Source organism: Anomaloglossus baeobatrachus, chromosome 6 (genome assembly GCF_048569485.1).
Source record: "Anomaloglossus baeobatrachus isolate aAnoBae1 chromosome 6, aAnoBae1.hap1, whole genome shotgun sequence".
Taxonomy (NCBI): domain Eukaryota; kingdom Metazoa; phylum Chordata; class Amphibia; order Anura; family Aromobatidae; genus Anomaloglossus; species Anomaloglossus baeobatrachus.
In genome coordinates, this window is record NC_134358.1 from 567,627,243 (window position 1) to 567,653,045 (window position 25,803).

General features: G+C 46.6%; 1 protein-coding gene across 1 annotated transcript in view; it reads left to right on the forward strand.

Annotated features, from left to right (window-relative positions):
• LOC142243680 (unconventional myosin-Ig-like) overlaps nucleotides 1–25,803 on the forward strand; it is a 177,621-nt gene that overhangs the window by 37,102 nt on the left and 114,716 nt on the right. The window contains exons 11-14 of the mRNA XM_075315827.1: nucleotides 8,492–8,662; nucleotides 9,930–10,000; nucleotides 10,130–10,204; nucleotides 18,569–18,701. Coding sequence (XP_075171942.1) covers nucleotides 8,492–8,662; nucleotides 9,930–10,000; nucleotides 10,130–10,204; nucleotides 18,569–18,701 — 450 coding nt within the window. The remainder of the gene's footprint in view (nucleotides 1–8,491; nucleotides 8,663–9,929; nucleotides 10,001–10,129; nucleotides 10,205–18,568; nucleotides 18,702–25,803) is intronic.

Here is a 25,803-nt window from a genome sequence, read left to right on the forward strand (position 1 = left end):
GATATAATCTGCCTCAGACGCAGGTGTATAGCGTCCGCCATGTGTGGATATAATCTGCCTCAGATGCAGGTATATAGCGTTCGCCATGTGTGGATATAATCTGCCTCAGACGCAGGTATATAGCGTCCGCCATGTGTGGATATAATCTGCCCCAGACGCAGGTATAAAGCGTCCGCCATGTGTGGATATAATCTGCCCCAGACGTAGGTATATAGCGTCCGCATGTGTGGATATAATCTGCCCCAGACGTAGGTATATAGCGTCCGCCATGTGTGGATATAATCTGCCTCAGATGCAGGTATATAGCGTCCGCCATGTGTGGATATAATCTGCCTCAGATGCAGGTATATAGCGTCCACCATGTGTGGATATAATCTGCCTCAGATGCAGGTATATCGCGTCCACCATGTGTGGATATAATCTGCCTCAGATGCAGGTATATCGCGTCCACCATGTGTGGATATAATCTGCCTCAGATGCAGGTATATCGCGTCCACCATGTGTGGATATAATCTGCCTCAGACGCAGGTATATAGCGTCCACCATGTGTGGATATAATCTGCCTCAGATGCAGGTATATAGCGTCCGCCATGTGTGGATATAATCTGCCCCAGACGTAGGTATATAGCGTCCGCCATGTGTGGATATAATCTGCCTCAGACGCAGGTATATAGCGTCCGCCATGTGTGGATATAATCTGCCCCAGACGCAGGTATATAGCGTCCGCCATGTGTGGATATAATCTGCCTCAGATGCAGGTATATCGCGTCCACCATGTGTGGATATAATCTGCCTCAGACGCAGGTATATAGCGTCCACCATGTGTGGATATAATCTGCCTCAGATGCAGGTATATAGCGTCCGCCATGTGTGGATATAATCTGCCCCAGACGTAGGTATATAGCGTCCGCCATGTGTGGATATAATCTGCCTCAGACGCAGGTATATAGCGTCCGCCATGTGTGGATATAATCTGCCCCAGACGCAGGTATATAGCGTCCGCCATGTGTGGATATAATCTGCCCCAGACGTAGGTATATAGCGTCCGCCATGTGTGGATATAATCTGCCTCAGACGCAGGTATATAGCGTCCACCATGTGTGGATATAATCTGCCTCAGATGCAGGTATATAGCGTCCGCCATGTGTGGATATAATCTGCCCCAGACGCAGGTATATAGCGTCCGCCATGTGTGGATATAATCTGCCTCAGACGCAGGTATATAGCGTCCGCCATGTGTGGATATAATCTGCCTCAGATGCAGGTATATCGCGTCCACCATGTGTGGATATAATCTGCCTCAGATGCAGGTATATCGCGTCCACCATGTGTGGATATAATCTGCCTCAGATGCAGGTATATCGCGTCCACCATGTGTGGATATAATCTGCCTCAGATGCAGGTATATCGCGTCCACCATGTGTGGATATAATCTGCCTCAGACGCAGGTATATAGCGTCCACCATGTGTGGATATAATCTGCCTCAGATGCAGGTATATAGCGTCCGCCATGTGTGGATATAATCTGCCTCAGATGCAGGTATTTAGCGTCCGCCATGTGTGGATATAATCTGCCTCAGACGCAGGTATATAGCGTCCGCCATGTGTGGATATAATCTGCCTCAGACACAGGTATATAGCGTCCGCCATGTGTGGATATAATCTGCCTCAGACACAGGTATATAGCCTCCGCCATGTGTGGATATAATCTGCCTCAGACACAGGTATATAGCGTCCACCATGTGTGGATATAATCTGCCTCAGATGCAGGTATATAGCGTCCGCCATGTGTGGATATGATTTGCCTCAGATGCAGGTATATAGCGTCCGCCATGTGTGGATATAATCTGCCTCAGACACAGGTATATAGCGTCCGCCATGTATGGATAATCTCTGGAGTACGGGGTGGATTTCTGCGATATGTGATTGTAAAACAGCCGAGGTTTTACCTTTCTCTGTAATAAGGGCTCACACGGTCTCAGTGGGGTTCAGGTCTGGTGAGGATGAGGGGGGGAGGGGGATTATTTTTTAATTCTATCTTCAGCCTGAAAAGGCCCAACTAGCTTCTATGTAGTAATTGTGTAGCCCACCTGCAGTGGTCGCCCCAGGGTCTTCTTTTGGGTATATAAGGCGACAGGTATGACGGTTTTGTATATATATGAGTCATGACGCCACTCACGGTTTGCGGTCAGGGATATGGGTGACCGCCACTGCAGATTTAATGAGCGTCTGGGGCTGATGGGGTCTGCAGTCTGATGGTATGGCCTCCCGTGAGTGAGGCTGGCCCCAGGGGCTCGGGTGTGTAGAACAACAGGTCCCAGAATAACTCAGTCTCAGTCCGGAAAGTCTTTTAACTTGTTTACTCACTTTAGCTGTTATCGTGATGTAACCCGGGCGATGCTGAGATAACCAGGGGAACCAGGTATCCTTTAGGCCGATCTGAGGGTAACTGTTAATTCGCCTTCCTAGCACTTCTTGTTTCGGATCACCCCTGACTTGAAGTATTGTGGGGTCTATCCATGGAGTCGCTACTGCCTTTTCTCCCCTTTTTGGCCCGTTTGCCGGCAGCGTGGACCAGGTGAGATGGCTTCTGGCTCTGTCTCCTTATGGGTCCCTGCGTTGCTGCTGAGGCTCGGACTCTGTATGGTTGGTGAGGTACCTCTAGTCCCCTCACCGGCAGGTTTAGCAGATCAATAAATGAACGTCTACTCTAGGGACCTGTTCCCCGTGCGTGCCTAGTCACCAGCAGTCCACCTACTCGACTGCCTCTCTTCAGGTGTCTTTCTGACTGACTCACTGGTAACCGTTCTCCCCTGCTAACAACTACTCCACGTGCAAGGTCTGGCTATGGTGAGCGCGCGTTTCCGTCTCCTAGCAACTGCTGCGCTCCACTTCCAGACTGTCTCACTCCCCTTCTTTCCTGACAGCCTCTGCAGCTTAGCTCCCAACCCCTCCACTACACCCCTTGATAAGAATTGTAGGCCAGGCCCCTCTAGAGACTGCCCAAGGGTCCCATCTAATGGTGTTGGAGACCTGGTTGCTATGTGTCTGTGCGTACACACCCCATTCTGGCCTTTGGAATTACCTGGAAGCACTGTCTCAGCATGGGTGCAGTACTCAGTGGTGCCTGACCAGGTCAGGGGCGCCACATAATCACAGCCCATAGTAGGAGCCACCTCCACCTTTCCGATGCCTGGGTGGAGGTGGCGCTCAGTGCCCTGTCCTGATCCAGCCACGGCCCATCTATCTGCTCCGTCAGGAATCAATCATCTCATCAGGCCAGAAAACCACCTCTGTGTCTCGCTCATTGGTGGTGTCATGGCTCCACTCCGGGGTTCGATCCGATGATCTCTGGTTGTTGGTCGGTTTCTCTCTTGGTTGGACACGTCCTGTTTTGTGTTGGTCCCACTGTAAAGGATCTTGTCTTTCTTTCCCTTCCTGTTTCACTTCTATTCAGGTGTGTGCACTTTCTCGCTTGGTTTGCCCAGTCACATTTTGGGAGGGGCTATTTATACTCACATGCCTCAGGGCTGGCTGTATTTCTGGATGGATCATGCCTGGAGTCCCAGCTCCTCGGTTAAGGTTTTCTAGCTGAGACATTGCTATTGCGTGGAGTTTATTTGTGATAATCCCTTCCCAGTCATCTCCTATTTTGTATTATTTAGGTTTGGGAGGGTTTCACATGTTCTGTTTATTGTTTTTGTTTTTTTGTATTCCATGCTTCCTGTATGACTGTGATTGCACCTTCCTAGCCCATCCACATGACAGTGCTAGGGTTCAGTCATAACAGGTGGTCGAGTTCATCCTCCTCACCTCGGCCGTGTCTCGGAGCACTGAACACATTGTTCTTCTGTGTCTTGCACAGTGGTGGTCAGGCTCAGCCTCCTTACCTTGGCCGTGTCTCGGAGCACTGAACACATTGTTCTTCTGTATCTTGCTCAGTGGTGGTCGGGTTCAGCCTCCTCACCTCGTTTTGTCTCTAAGTACTGAACATCTTGTATTTCTGTGTCTTGCTCAGTGGTGGTCCAGCTCAGCCTCCTCGCCTCGGCCGTGTCTCTGAGCACTGATCACCTTGTACTTCTGTGTCTTCCTCAGTGGTGGTTGGGCTCAGCCTCCTCGTCTTGGCTGTGTCTCTGAGCACTGAACACATTCTTCTTATGTATCTTGCTCAATGGTCGTCGGGTTAAGCCTCCTCACCTTGGCTGTGTCTCTGAGCACTGAACACCTTGTATTTCTGTGTGTTGCTCAGTGGTGGTCCGGTTCATCCTCCCCACCTCAGCCTTGTCTCTGAGCACTGAACACCTTGTTCTTCTGTGTCTTGCTCAGTGGTGGTCAGGTTCATCCTCTTCATCTTAGCTTTGTCACTGAGCACTGAACACCTTATATTTCTGTGTCTTGCTCGGTGGTGGTTGGGCTCAGCCGCCTCACCTCAGCCGTGTCGATATGCAAATGTACAAAGTTCTTAGCCCACATGAAGAAGATACAGCGCACAGTGACTGCACAGGAAGTAGAGACTGCACACAGTGACTGTACCTGAGGGAGAGCCTGCACACAGTGACTGCAGAGGAAAAAAAGCCTGCACACAGTGACTGCAGAGGAAGAAGAGCCTGCACACAGTGACTGCAAATAAAGAAGAGCCTGCACACAGTGACTGCAGAGGAAGAAGAGCCTGCACACAGTGACTGCAAATAAAGAAGAGTCTGCACACAGTGACTGTACCTGAGGGAGAGCCTGCACACAATGACTGCACAGGAAGAAGAGCCTGCTCACAGTGACTGCACAGGAAGAAGAGCCTGCACACAGTGACTGCACAGGAAGAAGAGCCTGCACACAGTGACTGCACAGGAAGAAGAGCCTGCACACAGTGACTGCACAGGAAGAAGAGCCTGCACACAGTGACTGCACAGGAAGAAGCCACAAATGTACTAGGGAAAATATGGCACTGCATTACTGTAAAAGAGAGATATTTAGTTTATGTATTGGCCAATGCATGTAAGCCCGGAACCAATGGCAAGGTAATCTCTGTATTCCGGGAACCTAACTTAAATGCCACTATCTAGGTTAAAAACATCCATATCTGGGCAAAATGCCACTATTTGGACTACAAGCCTCCATGTATGGGCAGCTAGGCTCCTGCTATAATGGTTATGAACAGCCAGGTCTTAGGGCGGAGTGCTCAGTCAGAAAGCGACTCACTAGAAATATCAAAAAACTGACCCGCACATCCAACAAATGTGAACAGGTGCTAACTGAAAAAACATACCGTAGTAACTCTCTTTTGCAGTAATGCAGTGCCATATTTTCCCTTGTACATTTTTGGCTTTTCAGTGTGCGACTGTATGCATTTATAGTTACTATGTTTTTTCAGTTAGCACCTGTTCACATTTGTTGGATATGCGGGTCAGTTTTTTGATATTGCATAGGAAGAAGAGCCTGCACACAGTGACCCTACCTGAGGAAGAGCCTGCACACAGTGACTGCAGAGGAAGAAGAGCCTGTACACAGTGACCCTACCTGAGGAAGAGCCTGCACACAGTGACTGCAGAGGAAGAAGAGCCTGCACACAGTGACTGCAGAGGAAGAAGAGCCTGCACACAGTGACTGCAGAGGAAGAAGAGCCTGCACACAGTGACTGCAGAGGAAAAAGAGCCTGCACACAGTGATTGCAGAGGAAGAAGATCCTGCACACAGTGACTGCAGAGGAAGAAGAGCCTGCACACAGTGACTGCAAATGAAGAAGAGTCTGTACACAGTGACTGCAGATGAAGAAGAGCCTGGCCTGCACACAGTGACTGTACCTGAGGAAGAGCCTGCACACAGTGACTGCACAGGTGGAGGAGACTGTACACAGTCACTGCACAGGAGGAGGAGACTGCACACAGTGACTGCACAGGAGGAGGAGACTGCACACAGTGACTGCACAGGAGGAGGAGACTGCACACAGTGACTGCACAGGAGGAGGAGACTGCACACAGTGACTGCACAGGAGGAGGAGACTGCATACAGTGACTGCACACAGTGACTGAACAGGAGGAGGAGACTGCACACACTGACTGCACAGGAGGAGGAGATTGCACACAGTGACTGCACAGGAGGAGGAGATTGCACACAGTGACTGCACAGGAGGAGGAGATTGAACACAGTGACTGCACAGGAGGAGGAGACTGCACACAGTGACTGCACAGGAGGAAGAGACTGCACACAGTGACTGCACAGGAGGAGGAGACTGCACACAGTGACTGCACAGGAGGAGGAGGCTGCACACAGTGACTGCACAGGAGGAGGAGGCTGCGCACAGTGACTGCACAGGAGGAGGAGACTGCACACAGTGACTGCACAGGAGGAGGAGACTGCACACAGTGACTGCACAGGAGGAGGAGACTGCACACAGTGACTGCACACAGTGACTGAACAGGAGGAGGAGACTGCACACAGTGACTGCACAGGAGGAGGAGACTGCACACAGTGACTGCACAGGAGGAGGAGATTGCACACAGTGACTGCACAGGAGGAGGAGACTGCACACAGTGACTGCACACAGTGACTGCACAGGAGGAGGAGGCTGCACACACTGACTGCACATGAGGAGGAGATTGCACACAGTGACTGCACAGGAGGAGGAGACTGTACACAGTCACTGCACAGGAGGAGGAGACTGCACACAGTGACTGCACAGGAGGAGGAGACTGCACACAGTGACTGCACAGAAGGAGGAGACTGCACACAGTGACTGCACAGGAGGAGGAGACTGCACACAGTGACTGCACAGGAGGAGGAGACTGCACACAGTGACTGCACAGGAGGAGGAGACTGCACACAGTGACTGCACACAGTGACTGAACAGGAGGAGGAGACTGCACACAGTGACTGCACAGGAGGAGGAGACTGCACACAGTGACTGCACACAGTGACTGCACAGGAGGAGGAGGCTGCACACACTGACTGCACAGGAGGAGGAGATTGCACACAGTGACTGCACAGGAGGAGGAGACTGTACACAGTCACTGCACAGGAGGAGGAGACTGCACACAGTGACTGCACAGGAGGAGGAGACTGCACACAGTGACTGCACAGAAGGAGGAGACTGCACACAGTGACTGCACAGGAGGAGGAGACTGTACACAGTCACTGCACAGGAGGAGGAGACTGCACACAGTGACTGCACAGGAGGAGGAGACTGCACACAGTGACTGCACAGAAGGAGGAGACTGCACACAGTGACTGCACAGGAGGAGGAGACTGCACACAGTGACTGCACAGGAGGAGGAGACTGCACACAGTGACTGCACAGGAGGAGGAGACTGCACACAGTGACTGCACACAGTGACTGAACAGGAGGAGGAGACTGCACACAGTGACTGCACAGGAGGAGGAGACTGCACACAGTGACTGCACACAGTGACTGCACAGGAGGAGGAGGCTGCACACACTGACTGCACAGGAGGAGGAGATTGCACACAGTGACTGCACAGGAGGAGGAGATTGCACACAGTGACTGCACAGGAGGAGGAGACTGCACACAGTGACTGCACAGGAGGAAGAGACTGCACACAGTGACTGCACAGGAGGAGGAGACTGCACACAGTGACTGCACAGGAGGAGGAGGCTGCACACAGTGACTGCACAGGAGGAGGAGGCTGCGCACAGTGACTGCACAGGAGGAGGAGGCTGCGCACAGTGACTGCACAGGAGGAGGAGACTGCACACAGTGACTGCACAGGAGGAGGAGACTGCACACAGTGACTGTACAGGAGGAGGAGACTGCACACAGTGACTGCACAGGAGGAGGAGACTGCACACACTGACTGCACAGGGGGAGGAGACTGCACACAGTGATTGCACAGGAAGAAGAGCCTGCACATACTGACTGCACAGGGGGAGGAGACTGCACACACTGACTGCACAGGAGGAGGAGACTGCACACAGTGATTGCACAGGAAGAAGAGCCTGCACACACTGACTGCACAGGGGGAGGAGACTGCACACACTGACTGCACAGGAGGAGGAGACTGCACACAGTGACTGCACAGGAGGAGGAGATTGCACACAGTGATTGCACAGGAGGAGGAGACTGCACACTGACTGCACAGGAGGAAGAGACTGCACACAGTGACTGCACACAGTGACTGCACAGGAGGAGGAGACTGCACACAGTGACTGCACAGGAGGAGGAGGCTGCACACAGTGACTGCACAGGAGGAGGAGACTGCACACAGTGACTGCACAGGAGGAGGAGACTGCACACAGTGACTGCACAGGAGGAGGAGGCTGCACACACTGACTGCACAGGAGGAAGAGACTGCAACTATCATTTTATCTACCGTTGGGTGAAGGCAATCCCTCAGCTGCGGTGTCAGTGTTATCTGCAGGGGGCTCTTATGGTTCTATTAGTGGGGGCTTTATGGTGTTTATGTGGCCTTTACTTGGGGTCTCAGTGTATGGAGAATAATGACCCCCCATGTATTTATATCTGTTGTATTTTCTTTTGCAGATTGAATACTTTAATAATCAGATCATCGTAGATCTGGTGGAGCAGTCCCATAAAGGGATCATCTCCATCCTGGACGAGGCCTGTCTGACAGTGGGGGACGTCACCGACACCATCTTCCTGGAGTCCATGAACAGCAAACTGTGCAGACACCCCCATTACAGCAGCAGGAAGGTGAGGCCACGTGATGGGGTGCGCAGAGGTAACCCCTATACTCCCCATACGTGAAAGGGACATCAGGGGAATACAATCTGTACAGCCGGTATGCCCCGCACCCAGAATAGTGCATAGGAACACTTCATTACACCCCCATAGAAATGCAGACCCCCTAAATACATACAGGCATCCAGACCCCCAGAATAAATAAAGACCAAACCTTTGAAATGAATGTAGACCCCTGACCGGAGTACTTACAAAATGTCGACCCTGTGAATACCAAACAGACTATCCCTTTATGCAGAATCCAGACCATAATTACATTTTTAAAGCCCCTCCATTAATAAAGACCCCAGGACAGACCATATATATACACCAGAGACAAGGCCCCTTATATATACAGACCCCAGAATAGACCTCCATACACACACTCACTACATGATCCTACCCTGGATCAGACCCTACATATATACAGACCCCAGAACAGCGATCTAAAAATACCCTAAACCACACTCCCCATTTATGCAGACCCATGTCCTCCATTTTTAAAGATCTTTGACCTGACGCCCCCATTGATGCAGACCCCAGAATAAACTCTTTATTTATACAGACCCAAGACTGCACCTCTTGTACATAGACACCCCAGACAGACCCCCCATAAATTTATAACCTAGACCAGACCACCATACTTACAGACCCCAGATCAGCCATTTTCAAAGATTGTCTGCTAGGCTCTTCATTGATAATGACCCTCTTCACCAGACCCTTTAATGATACAGAGGCATGATCATACACTTTGGGAGGTAAATGCCGGACCCCCCATTTATGCAGACCTCACATTTATAAAGACCTTCAACCGTACCCTGTTAATACTAGATCTTAAACCAGAACCCCCATATGGCTACAGATGCAAGATCCCTAATTTTTGCAGACACAGACCTCTCATATATAAAGACCCCAGAGCAGTCACCAGGGCAGGGACCCCATATACAGACCCCAGACCACATGCCCTCATGTTTGCGGACCCTAGATTAGATTCCTGCCGTCTTCATTCCTGGGTGATGATGTTGTTCGCGGCTCTGCCTGGGACTAAACAGTACAGGAATGGCGAGAGGTGATGATAAATGTGGGGTGCCCCGGAGATCTGTCTGCATAGTTTGGGGGTGTCGCTTTTATCTGGGAAACTCCTGGACACTTCAGGGACATTAGCCAATATAAGTAACTTTGATGTTCCAAAGACAAATCTGCTGCTTGCAGAAGTGACGTGTGCATGGTTGGTTTTCAGCTTTCTCCGACAGACAAGTCAATGGCGTTCAACCGAGACTTCCGGATAAAGCACTACGCCGGGGATGTGACGTGAGTGCCCCCTTATGTCCTCACCTCTAACCCGCCTACATGAGTGGTCTCTAATCTATTCTATATAAGTCCGATCACCCGCCGATAGCGCCACAGAATCATGGCCGTGATTTCTCCTTATATCCGCAGATATTCGGTGGAAGGATTCCTGGACAAGAACAAGGACACCTTATTCCAAGATTTCAAGCGTTTAATGTTCAACAGGTGAGAGGACTATCACTGACGGTTCTGCGGCACACGGGCTGTCTCTTCATACAAATGCTGGTTCTGATTAATAATATTCTTTCCTTAAAGTAAATGTCGTCACTTTTACAACATTTTTTTAAAGTTGACAATTGTGAATTCATTAATTTCTTAATATGTCTGTGCAGCAGTGAGGGCCTATATTCTGTGCTAAAAAGCTCCATATCCCCTTCATGCATCTAGATTGGAAATCCCTGCAGTGTCCACCAGAGGGAGCACAGGAGCAGACTGCACGCATGATAACATACGGAAGGCTCCCGAGCTCCCCCTAGTGGTGACTGTAGGCAGACACAATTCTACCAGGATAAATCTATAAAAAATAACGGACCCATAGATTTGTATTACTACTTTTCAGCCATCATTCTGGCAAAAACACTGATGCGTCCTCCACGATGTTCACACAAACACACGGTCTGCAAAAAATCACGGACATGTGAAAAGCCCTATAAACTATAATAGGTATGTGTTCTATTGATGAAAGCCACGGATAGAACGCATACATGAAAAACAGATGACTGATGGAGGCGCTATATAAATTTCCTGTCCTATCTATGTGTGTGTATATATGTATGTATTTTTTTTATATACAGGGTGGTCCAAAAGTAGGTGCACAGTGTATATAATAGGGTTATCAAACATGGTGTAAAGTGAAACTGACTCAGTTGCCCTTAGCAACCAATCAGATTCCACTTTTCATTCTTCAAAGACTCTTTGGAAAATGAAAGGTGGACTCTGATTGGTTGCTAAAGGCAGCTGAGTCAGTTTCACTTTACACCATGTTTGATAAATACCCCCCTTCATAACCTTGTTACACATACTGTCCACCTAGTTTTGGACCACCCTGTATACACACATACAGTACATACATAAATACATGGATGATTAGACATTTTTCTGCACTCCGATTATATTTAACCTTCTGTTTGCCGCTCTGCATTATCAGCACTTTCCATACGAGGTCGCGGTCTTCCCTGTCATTGCTATGCAGGTTTGAAGATGTTATATCAGGTCATCTGTGAAGAAACAATGGCTGCTGCCCATGTGATTTGCACTAAGGAAGAGCAGCGGTGATTCGTTTTTGTGGTCTGAGGGCGTCTGGTGCCAATATTTGTGCACAGTTTAGAGAAAATGTATTGTTGTGAAGTTTTGTGAATGGATGGAGAAGTTCAAGGAAGGTTCCCAAAAGTGTCAACCCTGAAGAAGGAGGCAGATGGCCGTCCATGTAGACGACTGATGACCACATTGAGCGAGCAGAAGTGCTGATTCTGATCCTGCCCCATGGGACTATCACCTGCTTGGGCCTAAGAGGATGAAGATTCACGCCTGTAGACGAGGTGAGGACAGCGGTGCTTTCATACCTCGCAGCTCAGACTAAAATCATTTTTAATTTTAATCTGCGGACAGATTGACAGATTATGTTTAAAAATCCGGGAGATTATGTTGAAAAATGAAGTATTTGTCTTTTCTGAAAGTTGCCAAAAATAAATTCATCTGCCATGGTGCATATTTATTTTTTTGACTCACCTATATATACAGTAAAAAACCTTTGAACATGTCACCAATTTTCTACATAAAATTATTTCTAAAGGTACTATTGATATGAATTTCTCACCAGATGTTGGTAACAACCCATCCAGTCCACACAGGCAAAGAAATCAAATTATAGATGTCCAAAAATTAAGTGATGTCTAATAATGAGAAACGACACAGGGAAAAATATAATGACCACATGAAGAAATAGGTGCAAAATCCATGGCAAGTCCTCATACCAGCTGATATCTATCAGTAATTAAAAAGCAATACCGCTACTTACTGAAAAAAAAAAATATCAGCTGGTTTAACTGAGGCCTATAAAAAGGTGTCTCCTAACACAAGAAACATCTCACGGTGGGTAAAACCAGTGAGCTGTCTCAAGATCTTCACATTCTTATTGTTGCATAACATACTGATGGCTATGGTTACAGAAGAATTTCTAAACTACTGAAGGCTCCTGTGAGCGCTGTTAAGGCCACAGACCAGAAGTAGAAAGAACATAATTTCACCATAAATCTGACATGACCAGGTGCTTCCCACAAGATTTCAGACAGAAGAGTAAAAAGAATTATCAGAAGAGTTGTCCAAGAGTCAAAGACACCTGTGGAGATCTACAGAAAGAGCTGGAATTAGCAGGTACAATTGTGCCAAAGAAAACAATACAGTCATATGAAAAAGTTTGGGCACCCCTATTAATGTGAACCTTTTTTCTTTATAACAATTTGGGTTTTTGCTATTTCAGTGTCATATATCTAATAACTGATGGACTGAGTAATATTTCTGGATTGAAATGAGGTTTATTGTACTAACAGAAAATGTGCAATCCGCATTTAAACAAAATTTGACCGGTGTAAAAGTATGGGCACCTCAACATAAAAGTGACATTAATATTTTGTAGATCCTCCTTTTGCAAAAATCACAGCCTCTAGTCGCTTCCTGTAGCTTTTAATGAGTTCCTGGATCCTGGATGAAGGTAGATTTGACCATTCCTGTTTACAAAACAATTCCAGTTCAGTTACGTTTGATGGTTGCCGAGCATGGACAGCCGCTTCACATCATCCCACAGATGTTCAATGATATTCAGGTCTGGGGACTGGGATGGTCATTCCAGAACATTGTAATTGTTCCTCTGCATGAATGCCTGAGTAGATTTGGAGCGGTGTTTTGGATCATTGTCTTGCTGAAATATCTATCCCCTGCGTAACTTCAACTTCGTCACTGATTCTTGCACATTAATGTCAAGAATCTGCTGATACTGAGTTGAATCCATGCGACCCTCAACTTTAACAAGATTCCCGGTGCCGGCATTGGCCACACAGCCCCAAAGCATGATGGAACCTCCACCAAATTTTACTGTGGGTAGCAAGTGCTTTTCTTGGAATGCCGTGTTTTTTTGCCTCCATGCATAACGCCTTTTTGTATGATCAAACAACTCAATCTTTGTTTCATCAGTCCACAGGACCTTCTTCCAAAATGTAACTGGCTTGTCCAAATGTGCTTTTGCATACCTCAGGCGACTCTGTTTGTGGCGTGCTTTCAGAAACCGCTTCTTTCGCATCACTCTCCCATACAGCTTCTCCTTGTGCAACGTGCGCTGTATTTTTGACCGATGCACAGTGACACCATCTGCAGCAAGATGAAGCTGCAGGTCTTTGGAGGTGGTCTGTGGATTGCCCTTGACTGTTCTCACCATTCTTCTTCTCTGCCTTTCTGATATTTTTCTTGGCCTGCCACTTCTGGGCTTAACAAGAACTGTACCTGTTGTGAATGTTAGTTATGTCTTGGCGGCTGGGAGGCTCCCTCTGGTGGCCAGGAAGGGTTTGGACAGAGACCAGGTGTGTTGTGCAGTGGGTGTTTCCTTTGCTAACTCTCTGCTTATTTAAGTCCTGGTCTGATTGCAGGCTGTTGCCGGATGTCAGTTGTTCTTTGTATCTCTAGCCTGCTTAATCCTGCTCTACATCACATCCACTCCAGATAAGTTCTTGCTCTTTATTTATTGCCTGGTTCTTTGCTTATCTGGGTTTGTCATTTGCTGTGGTTATTTTCAGTTTATTTGCTTGCAGGGATTTTCCCCCTCAGTGGATTGTTGAGGAACTCCCTGCAGTTCTGTGTGGAGTATAGCTCCTTTGGGTCCATGTGTTTATGGCTTGTTGAATTTGTTATAATTCTTGTTTTCTGTTCATTGGTATGACAAGGGCACCTGGTATAGAACGGAGTTCAGATCGAGCGATCTGAGGGCCTTTTTGTACTATCAGGAAGTTGGTATTTTGCAGGGTTTTTCTCTGGCTACCATCAGTCCCTTTCCTGTCCTTTCCTATTTTAGTCAGCGGGGGCCTCACCTTTTGCTAATCCTGTCATCTACCTGTGTATTGTGTTTTTCCTATATCACCGCAGTCTTTGAATGTGGGGGGCTTGCTATTCTTGTCTATTTTCTGAGGCAGAGAGTTATTCATCTTTCCTACCTTTAGGATAGCTAGTTCTCCGGCTGGGTTCGCGGTGCACAGGATGTTAGTTCACCCCTCGGCTACTTCTAGTTGTGTTGGTTAGTAAGGGGATGGCGGCCAGATTAGTTGCCAATGCTCTTGTCACCTTTTTGCCAATGATTTGTGGTGATCTTCCATGGTTCCGGATCATAACATGTACCTGTGTTCTTCCATTTCCTTACTATGTTCCTCACAGTGGAAACTGACAGTGTAAATCTCTGAGACAACTTTTTGTACCTTCCCCTGAACAACTATGTTGAATAATCTTTGTTTTCAGATAATTTGAGAGTTGTTTTGAGGAGCCCATGATGCCACTCTTCATAGGAGATTCAAATAGGAGAACAACTTGCAAGTGGCCACCTTAAATACCTTTTCTCATGATTGGATACAGCTGCCTATGAAGATCAAAGCTCAATGAGGTTACAAAACCAATTTAGTGCTTTAGTAAGTCAATAAAAAGTAGTTAGGAGTGTTCAAATCAAGAAATTGATAAGGGTGCCCATACTTTTGCACCGGTCAAATTTTGTTTAAATGCGGATTGCACATTTTCTGTTAGTACAATAAACCTCATTCCAATCCAGAAATATTACTCAGTCCATCAGTTATTAGATATATGAAACTGAAATAGCTGCTGCAAAAACCCAAATTGTTAGAAAGAAAAAAGGTTAACATTAATAGGGGTGCCCAAACTTTTTCATATGACTGTAAGTAATGCATCCCCCCTCCATGGCCTGTATGCACGCTCCTGTGTGCACGCTCACCACGTAAGACTCCATTTCTAAACAAAAAGCAGGTTCAAGAGCATTTAAAGTTTTTTCAACAACATTTAGACAGGCCTGTGAAATACTGGAGAATATAGTCTGGTCAGATGAAAGCAAAAATTGAACTCTTTGGAGGCCATTAACACACCATGATTGGAGGCCAAAAGGCAAATCACTCCAAAAACACCAATAGTGAAGTGTGGAGGGGGGAACATCATGGTGTGCGGCTGATTCTCAGCAGATGGTACTGGCAAATTTTATATAATTGAAGGAAGGATGAATGGACAAATGTACGGAGAAATTCCTGATAAAAATCTGCTGCCATCTACCAGGATAATGAAGATGAAACGGGGGAGGACATTTGAGCAATGCAAGGATCATAAACACACAGCCAAGGAGAGAGAATAAATCTGCTAGAATGGCCGAGCCGATCACCGGAGCTGAATCCAATAATAAATGTCTGGAAGGAAAAAAAGCTTAGAGATCATAGAAGGAGCCGGGACCTGCGGGATGTGAGGACTGTGTGCGGAAGAATGGGCCAAAATCCACCTGAGCAATGCAGGCGACTAGTGTCTCCATACAGGATGTGAGGAGTGTGTGCGGAAGAATGGGCCAGAATCCACCTGAGCAATGCAGGCGACTAGTGTCTCCATACAGGATGTGAGGAGTGTGTGCGGAAGAATGGGCCAAAATCCACCTGAGCAATGCAAGTGACTAGTGTCTCCATACAGGATGTGAGGAGTGTGTGCGGAAGAATGGGCCAGAATCCACCTGAGCAATGCAAGTGACTAGTGTCTCCATACAGGATGTGAGGAGTGTGTGCGGAAGAATGGGCCAGAATCCACCTGAGCAATGCAGGCGACTAGTGTCTCCATACAGGAGGTGAGGAGTGTGCGGAAGAATGGGCCAAAATCCACCTGAGCAATGCAGGTGACTAGTGTCTCCATACAGGATGTGAGGAGTGTGTGCGGAAGAATGGGCCAAAATCCACCTGAGCAATGCAGGTGACTAGTGTCTCCATACAGGATGTGAGGAGTGTGTGCGGAGGAATGGGCCAAAATCCACCTGAGCAATGCAGGCGACTAGTGTCTCCATACAGGATGTGAGGAGTGTGTGTAAGAATGGGCCAGAATCCACCCGAGCAATGCAGGTGACTAGTGTCTCCATACAGGATGTGAGGAGTGTGTGCGGAAGAATGGGCCAGAATCCACCTGAGCAATGCAGGCGACTAGTGTCTCCATACAGGATGTGAGGAGTGTGTGCGGAGGAAGAATGGGCCAAAATCCACCTGAGCAATGCAGGTGACTAGTGTCTCCATACAGGATGTGAGGAGTGTGTGCGGAAGAATGGGCCAAAATCCACCTGAGCAATGCAGGCGACTAGTGTCTCCATACAGGATGTGAGGAGTGTGTGCGGAGGAAGAATGGGCCAAAATCCACCTGAGCAATGCAGGTGACTAGTGTCTCCATACAGGATGTGAGGAGTGTGTGCGGAAGAATGGGCCAAAATCCACCTGAGCAATGCAGGCGACTAGTGTCTCCATACAGGATGTGAGGAGTGTGTGCGGAGGAAGAATGGGCCAAAATCCACCTGAGCAATGCAGGTAACTAGTGTCTCCATACAGGATGTGAGGAGTGTGTGCGGAAGAATGGACCAAAATCCACCTGAGCAATGCAGGCGACTAGTGTCTCCATACAGGATGTGAGGAGTGTGTGCGGAGGAAGAATGGGCCAAAATCCACCTGAGCAATGCAGGTAACTAGTGTCTCCATACAGGATGTGAGGAGTGTGTGCGGAAGAATGGACCAAAATCCACCTGAGCAATGCAGGCGACTAGTGTCTCCATACAGGATGTGAGGAGTGTGTGCGGAGGAAGAATGGGCCAAAATCCACCTGAGCAATGCAGGTGACTAGTGTCTCCATACAGGATGTGAGGAGTGTGTGCGGAAGAATGGGCCAAAATCCACCTGAGCAATGCAGGCGACTAGTGTCTCCATACAGGATGTGAGGAGTGTGTGCGGAAGAATGGGCCAGAATCCACCCGAGCAATGCAGGTGACTAGTGTCTCCATACAGGATGTGAGGAGTGTGTGCGGAAGAATGGGCCAAAATCCACCCGAGCAATGCAGGTGACAAGTGTCTCCATACAGGATGTGAGGAGTGTGTGCGGAAGAATGGGCCAAAATCCACCTGAGCAATGCAGGGACTAGTGTCTCCATACAGGATGTGAGGAGTGTGTGCGGAAGAATGGGCCAGAATCCACCCGAGCAATGCAGGTGACTAGTGTCTCCATACAGGATGAGTCTGGAAGCTTCATCACCAACAAAGGAGAATGTATTAAATACATTTCAGTTACGTGTTCAATACTATAATATATACACTCACAAGGTAATACTATAATATACTGTATATATAATGTATACACTCACAAGGTAATGCGATAATATAATATATACGCACACTGTACATTGCTTCCCGTCCTCGCGCTGGCCGTGCTCCTGACATCGCACCGTATCTCGGAGCTATATACAGACATCTCCATGTGATGAGTTATTTTCGGATCGGTCCAATTATTCCACTTTAAGTGTCTCCCGTCACCGGTGTTCTGGTAATTGCAGCGTGATTCGTGGTGAATGGTCGCTCCCGCTGCTCCGGACCCTCACACCAGAACCGTCTCCTCCAGCAGCAGATGAAGGGTACAGAAGAGGCGTAATAAGCCCCCCGAGCCTGCAGGGGCAGTAACCTGTGTGTATTATGCCCGTACAGATGAGATATATAATCCTCCCCTGTAACATTATATAATCTGATATTAGTAATTGCTGAGATTTTAGTGTAGCAGTGATTACTGATAATACACCCCCTGATTTCACATTGAAGGGTCCGGGGGACTATAAAGCCTTAGGGTAGTAGCATATCCTGAGTAGATTATAATCCCTGGTGGCTAAAGGTTAGGGAGAAAAGCAGTAGATTATAATCCCTGGTGACAAGTGGGTAGTGATGAAGGGAGTAGACTTTATTGCAAATGGATTGAGAGAAAGGGTGATGACATTTATAATGCCTGGAGCATATTAGGAAGGAAGAAGGGAGGCGGACTGTTCATGGTGGGGAGGAATCCCTGCTAGATTATAATCCCCCCCCTGGGTTTAGTGCACAGATATGAAGGGATTATTATGAATTATGATGTTTCAAATGGGTGAGAGACCAGGGAAGTGATAGATGATCCCTGGTGCATAGTGGCAAGGAGGAAAGAGTGTAGATTATCAATCTGTATTGATGAAAAGATGTCCGAGGTGTTTAGAGAGAACGGAGGTAATCTATAGTTCACAATGCTTGTGGAGACAGTTTATAATCCCTGGTGCTTAGTGGCAGGAGTTAGGTTATAACCCTGTAAAGGATAGAAAAGAAGGAGGAGAAGGTAAATTATAATCCCCAATGTGAAATTGAGGGGTGCCTCATAATCTGATTTATAGTCCCTGGTGTGCAGGGGGTTAGAGACAATGAGGGATGTGTGGTGGCCTGATAATATCTGATGGAGCGGTTGTTTCCACAGTAAGGACCCCGTCCTCAGGGACATGTGGCCGGACGGACAGACGAGTATAAGTGAAGTGACCAAGAGACCCCTGACTGCGGCCACACTCTTCAGGAACTCCATGATTCTGCTGGTGGAGAACCTGGCCTGTAAGGTAAGAGCACCCCGCTGCTGACGAGCGCAGGGACAGGGGGCCCGGACCCCAAAATTACCAGAAATCTGCACTGTACTGGTAATATCATATCAGACCAGTAAGGCTGGCATTGTAGTGTACTGGTAATATATAGGACCAGTAAGGCTGGCATTGTACTGTACTGGTAATATATAGCACCAGTAAGGCTGGCATTGTACTGTACTGGTAATATATAGGACCAGTAAGGCTGGCATTGTACTGTACTGGGAATATATAGGACCAGTAAGGCTGGCATTGTACTGTACTGGTAATATATAGGACCAGTAAGGCTGGCATTGTACTGTACTGGGAATATATAGGACCAGTAAGGCTGGCATTGTACTGTTCTGGGAATATATAGGACCAGTAAGGCTGGCATTCTACTGTACTGGTAATATATAGGACCAGTAAGGCTGGCATTGTACTGTACTGGTAATATATAGGACCAGTAAGGCTGGCATTGTACTGTACTGGGAATATATAGGACCAGTAAGGCTGGCATTGTACTGTACTGGGAATATATAGGACCAGTAAGGCTGGCATTGTACTGTACTGGGAATATATAGGACCAGTAAGGCTGGCATTGTACTGTACTGGGAATGTATCGGACCAGTAAGGCTGGCATTCTACTGTACTGGTAATATATAGGACCAGTAAGGCTGGCATTGTACTGTACTGGTAATATATAGGACCAGTAAGGCTGGCATTGTACTGTACTGGGAATATATAGGACCAGTAAGGCTGGCATTCTACTGTACTGGTAATATATAGGACCAGTAAGGCTGGCATTGTACTGTACTGGGAATATATAGGACCAGTAAGGCTGGCATTGTACTGTACTGGTAATATATAGGACCAGTAAGGCTGGCATTCTACTGTACTGGTAATATATAGGACCAGTAAGGCTGGCATTGTACTGTACTGGTAATATATAGGACCAGTAAGGCTGGCATTGTACTGTACTGGTAATATATAGGACCAGTAAGGCTGGCATTGTACTGTACTGGTAATATATAGGACCAGTAAGGCTGGCATTGTACTGTACTGGTAATATATAGGACCAGTAAGGCTGGTATTGTAGTGTACTGGTAATATATCAGACCAGTAAGGCTGGCATTGTACTGTACTGGGAATATATAGGACCAGTAATGCTGGTATTGTAGTGTACTGGTAATATATCAGACCAGTAAGGCTGGCATTGTACTGTACTGGTAATATATAGGACCAGTAAGGCTGGCATTGTACTGTACTGGGAATGTATCGGACCAGTAAGGCTGGCATTGTACTGTACTGGGAATATATAGGACCAGTAAGGCTGGCATTGTACTGTACTGGTAATATATTGGACCAGTAAGGCTGGCATTGTACTGTACTGGGAATATATAGGACCAGTAAGGCTGGCATTGTACAGTACTGGGAATATATAGGACCAGTAAGGCTGGCATTGCACTGTACTGGTAATATATTGGACCAGTAAGGCTGGCATTGTACTGTACTGGGAATATATAGGACCAGTAAGGCTGGCATTGTACTGTACTGGTAATATATAGGACCAGTAAGGCTGGCATTGTACTGTACTGGTAATATATAGGACCAGTAAGGCTGGCATTGCACTGTACTGGGAATATATAGGACCAGTAAGGCTGGCATTGTACTGTACTGGGAATATATAGGACCAGTAAGGCTGGCATTGTACTGTACTGGGAATATATAGGACCAGTAAGGCTGGCATTGCACTGTACTGGGAATATATAGGACCAGTAAGGCTGGCATTGTACTGTACTGGGAATATATAGGACCAGTAAGGCTGGCATTGTACTGTACTGGGAATATACAGGACCAGTAAGGCTGGCATTGTACTGTACTGGGAATATATAGGACCAGTAAGGCTGGCATTGCACTGTACTGGGAATATATAGGACCAGTAAGGCTGGCATTGTACTGTACTGGGAATATATAGGACCAGTAAGGCTGGCATTGTACTGTACTGGGAATATATAGGACCAGTAAGGCTGGCATTGTACTGTACTGGTAATATATTGGACCAGTAAGGCTGGCATTGTACTGTACTGGGAATATATAGGACCAGTAAGGCTGGCATTGTACTGTACTGGTAATATATAGGACCAGTAAGGCTGGCATTGTACTGTACTGGTAATATATAGGACCAGTAAGGCTGGCATTGCACTGTACTGGGAATATATAGGACCAGTAAGGCTGGCATTGTACTGTACTGGGAATATATAGGACCAGTAAGGCTGGCATTGTACTGTACTAGGAATATATAGGACAAATAAGGCTGGCATTGTACTGTACTGGGAATATATTGGACCAGTAAGGCTGGCATTGTACTGTACTGGTAATATATAGGACCAGTAAGGCTGGCATTGTACTGTACTGGGAATATATTGGACCAGTAAGGCTGGCATTGTACTGTACTGGTAATATATAGGACCAGTAAGGCTGGCATTGTACTGTACTGGGAATATATAGGACCAGTAAGGCTGGCATTGTACTGTACTGGTAATATATAGGACCAGTAAGGCTGGCATTGTACTGTACTGGGAATATATAGGACCAGTAAGGCTGGCATTGTACTGTACTGGGAATATATTGGACCAGTAAGGCTGGCATTGTACTGTACTGGGAATATATTGGACCAGTAAGGCTGGCATTGTACTGTACTGGGAATATATTGGACCAGTAAGGCTGGCATTGTACTGTACTGGGAATATATAGGACCAGTAAGGCTGGCATTGTACTGTACTGGTAATATATAGGACCAGTAAGGCTGGCATTGTACTGTACTGGTAATATATAGGACCAGTAAGGCTGGCATTGTACTGTACTGGGAATATATTGGACCAGTAAGGCTGGCATTGTACTGTACTGGGAATATATAGGACAAATAAGGCTGGCATTGTACTGTACTGGGAATATATTGGACCAGTAAGGCTGGCATTGTACTGTACTGGTAATATATAGGACCAGTAAGGCTGGCATTGTACTGTACTGGGAATATATTGGACCAGTAAGGCTGGCATTGTACTGTACTGGTAATATATAGGACCAATAAGGCTGGCATTGTACTGTACTGGTAATATATAGGACCAGTAAGGCTGGCATTGTACTGTACTGGGAATATATAGGACCAGTAAGGCTGGCATTGCACTGTACTGGTAATATATAGGACCAGTAAGGCTGGCATTGTACTGTACTGGGAATATATAGGACCAGTAACGCTGGCATTGTACTGTACTGGGAATATATAGGACCAGTAAGGCTGGCATTGCACTGTACTGGGAATATATAGGACCAGTAAGGCTGGCATTGTACTGTACTGGGAATATATCAGACCAGTAAGGCTGGCATTGTACTGTACTGGTAATATATAGGACCAATAAGGCTGGCATTGTACTGTACTGGTAATATATAGGACCAGTAAGGCTGGCATTGCACTGTACTGGTAATATATAGGACCAGTAAGGCTGGCATTGTACTGTACTGGGAATATATCAGACCAGTAAGGCTGGCATTGTACTGTACTGGGAATATATCAGACCAGTAAGGCTGGCATTGTACTGTACTGGTAATATATAGGACCAGTAAGGCTGGCATTGTACTGTACTGGGAATATATAGGACCAGTAAGGCTGGCATTGTACTGTACTGGTAATATATAGGACCAGTAAGGCTGGCATTGTACTGTACTGGGAATATATAGGACCAGTAAGGCTGGCATTGTACTGTACTGGGAATATATTGGACCAGTAAGGCTGGCATTGTACTGTACTGGGAATATATTGGACCAGTAAGGCTGGCATTGTACTGTACTGGGAATATATTGGACCAGTAAGGCTGGCATTGTACTGTACTGGGAATATATAGGACCAGTAAGGCTGGCATTGTACTGTACTGGTAATATATAGGACCAGTAAGGCTGGCATTGTACTGTACTGGTAATATATAGGACCAGTAAGGCTGGCATTGTACTGTACTGGGAATATATTGGACCAGTAAGGCTGGCATTGTACTGTACTGGGAATATATAGGACCAGTAAGGCTGGCATTGTACTGTACTGGGAATATATAGGACCAGTAAGGCTGGCATTGTACTGTACTGGGAATATATTGGACCAGTAAGGCTGGCATTGTACTGTACTGGGAATATATTGGACCAGTAAGGCTGGCATTGTACTGTACTGGGAATATATAGGACCAGTAAGGCTGGCATTGTACTGTACTGGGAATATATTGGACCAGTAAGGCTGGCATTGTACTGTACTGGGAATATATTGGACCAGTAAGGCTGGCATTGTACTGTACTGGGAATATATAGGACCAGTAAGGCTGGCATTGTACTGTACTGGGAATATATAGGACCAGTAAGGCTGGCATTGTACTGTACTGGGAATATATTGGACCAGTAAGGCTGGCATTGTACTGTACTGGGAATATATAGGACCAGTAAGGCTGGCATTGTACTGTACTGGGAATATATAGGACCAGTAAGGCTGGCATTGTACTATACTGGTAATATGTAGGACCAGTAAGGCTGGCATTGTACTGTACTGGGAATATATTGGACCAGTAAGGCTGGCATTGTACTGTACTGGGAATATATTGGACCAGTAAGGCTGGCATTGTACTGTACTGGGAATATATAGGACCAGTAAGGCTGGCATTGTACTGTACTGGGAATATATAGGACCAGTATGGCTGGCATTGTACTGTACTGGTAATATATCAGACCAGTAAGGCTGGCATTGTACTGTGCTGGTAATATATAGGACCAGTAAGGCTGGCATTGTACTGTGCTGGTAATATATAGGACCAGTAAGGCTGGCATTGTACTGTACTGGGAATATATAGGACCAGTAAGGCTGGCATTGCACTGTACTGGTAATATATAGGACCAGTAAAGCTGGCATTGTACTGTACTGGGAATATATTGGACCAGTAAGGCTGGCATTGTACTGTACTGGGAATATATAGGACCAGTAAGGCTGGCATTGTACTGTACTGGGAATATATAGGACCAGTAAGGCTGGCATTGTACTGTACTGGGAATATATTGGACCAGTAAGGCTGGCATTGTACTGTACTGGGAATATATAGGACCAGTAAGGCTGGCATTGTACTGTACTGGTAATATATAGGACCAGTAAGGCTGGCATTGTACTGTACTGGGAATATATTGGACCAGTAAGGCTGGCATTGTACTGTACTGGGAATATATAGGACCAGTAAGGCTGGCATTGTACTGTACTGGGAATATATAGGACCAGTAAGGCTGGCATTGTACTATACTGGTAATATGTAGGACCAGTAAGGCTGGCATTGTACTGTACTGGGAATATATTGGACCAGTAAGGCTGGCATTGTACTGTACTGGGAATATATTGGACCAGTAAGGCTGGCATTGTACTGTACTGGGAATATATAGGACCAGTAAGGCTGGCATTGTACTGTACTGGGAATATATAGGACCAGTATGGCTGGCATTGTACTGTACTGGTAATATATCAGACCAGTAAGGCTGGCATTGTACTGTGCTGGTAATATATAGGACCAGTAAGGCTGGCATTGTCCTGTACTGGGAATATATAGGACCAGTAAGGCTGGCATTGCACTGTACTGGTAATATATAGGACCAGTAAGGCTGGCATTGTACTGTACTGGGAATATATTGGACCAGTAAGGCTGGCATTGTACTGTACTGGGAATATATAGGACCAGTAAGGCTGGCATTGTACTGTACTGGTAATATATAGGACCAGTAAGGCTGGCATTGTACTGTACTGGGAATATATTGGACCAGTAAGGCTGGCATTGTACTGTACTGGGAATATATAGGACCAGTAAGGCTGGCATTGTACTGTACTGGTAATATATAGGACCAGTAAGGCTGGCATTGTACTGTACTGGGAATATATTGGACCAGTAAGGCTGGCATTGTACTGTACTGGTAATATATAGGACCAGTAAGGCTGGCATTGTACTGTACTGGGAATATATAGGACCAGTAAGGCTGGCATTGTACTGTACTGGGAATATATTGGACCAGTAAGGCTGGCATTGTACTGTACTGGGAATATATAGGACCAGTAAGGCTGGCATTGTACTATACTGGTAATATGTAGGAGCAGTAAGGCTGGCATTGTACTGTACTGGGAATATATTGGACCAGTAAGGCTGGCATTGTACTGTACTGGGAATATATTGGACCAGTAAGGCTGGCATTGTACTGTACTGGGAATATATAAGACCAGTAAGGCTGGCATTGTACTGTACTGGGAATATATAGGACCAGTATGGCTGGCATTGTACTGTACTGGTAATATATCAGACCAGTAAGGCTGGCATTGTACTGTGCTGGTAATATATAGGACCAGTAAGGCTGGCATTGTACTGTACTGGGAATATATAGGACCAGTAAGGCTGGCATTGCACTGTACTGGTAATATATAGGACCAGTAAGGCTGGCATTGTACTGTACTGGGAATATATTGGACCAGTAAGGCTGGCATTGTACTGTACTGGGAATATATAGGACCAGTAAGGCTGGCATTGTACTGTACTGGTAATATATAGGACCAGTAAGGCTGGCATTGTACTGTACTGGGAATATATAGGACCAGTAAGGCTGGCATTGTACTGTACTGGGAATATATTGGACCAGTAAGGCTGGCATTGTACTGTACTGGGAATATATAGGACCAGTAAGGCTGGCATTGTACTGTACTGGTAATATATAGGACCAGTAAGGCTGGCATTGTACTGTACTGGTAATATATAGGACCAGTAAGGCTGGCATTGTACTGTACTGGGAATATATTGGACCAGTAAGGCTGGCATTGTACTGTACTGGTAATATATAGGACCAGTAAGGCTGGCATTGTACTGTACTGGGAATATATTGGACCAGTAAGGCTGGCATTGTACTTTACTGGTAATATATAGGACCAGTAAGGCTGGCATTGTACTGTACTGGGAATATATTGGACCAGTAAGGCTGGCATTGTACTGTACTGGTAATATATAGGACCAGTAAGGCTGGCATTGTACTGTACTGGGAATATATA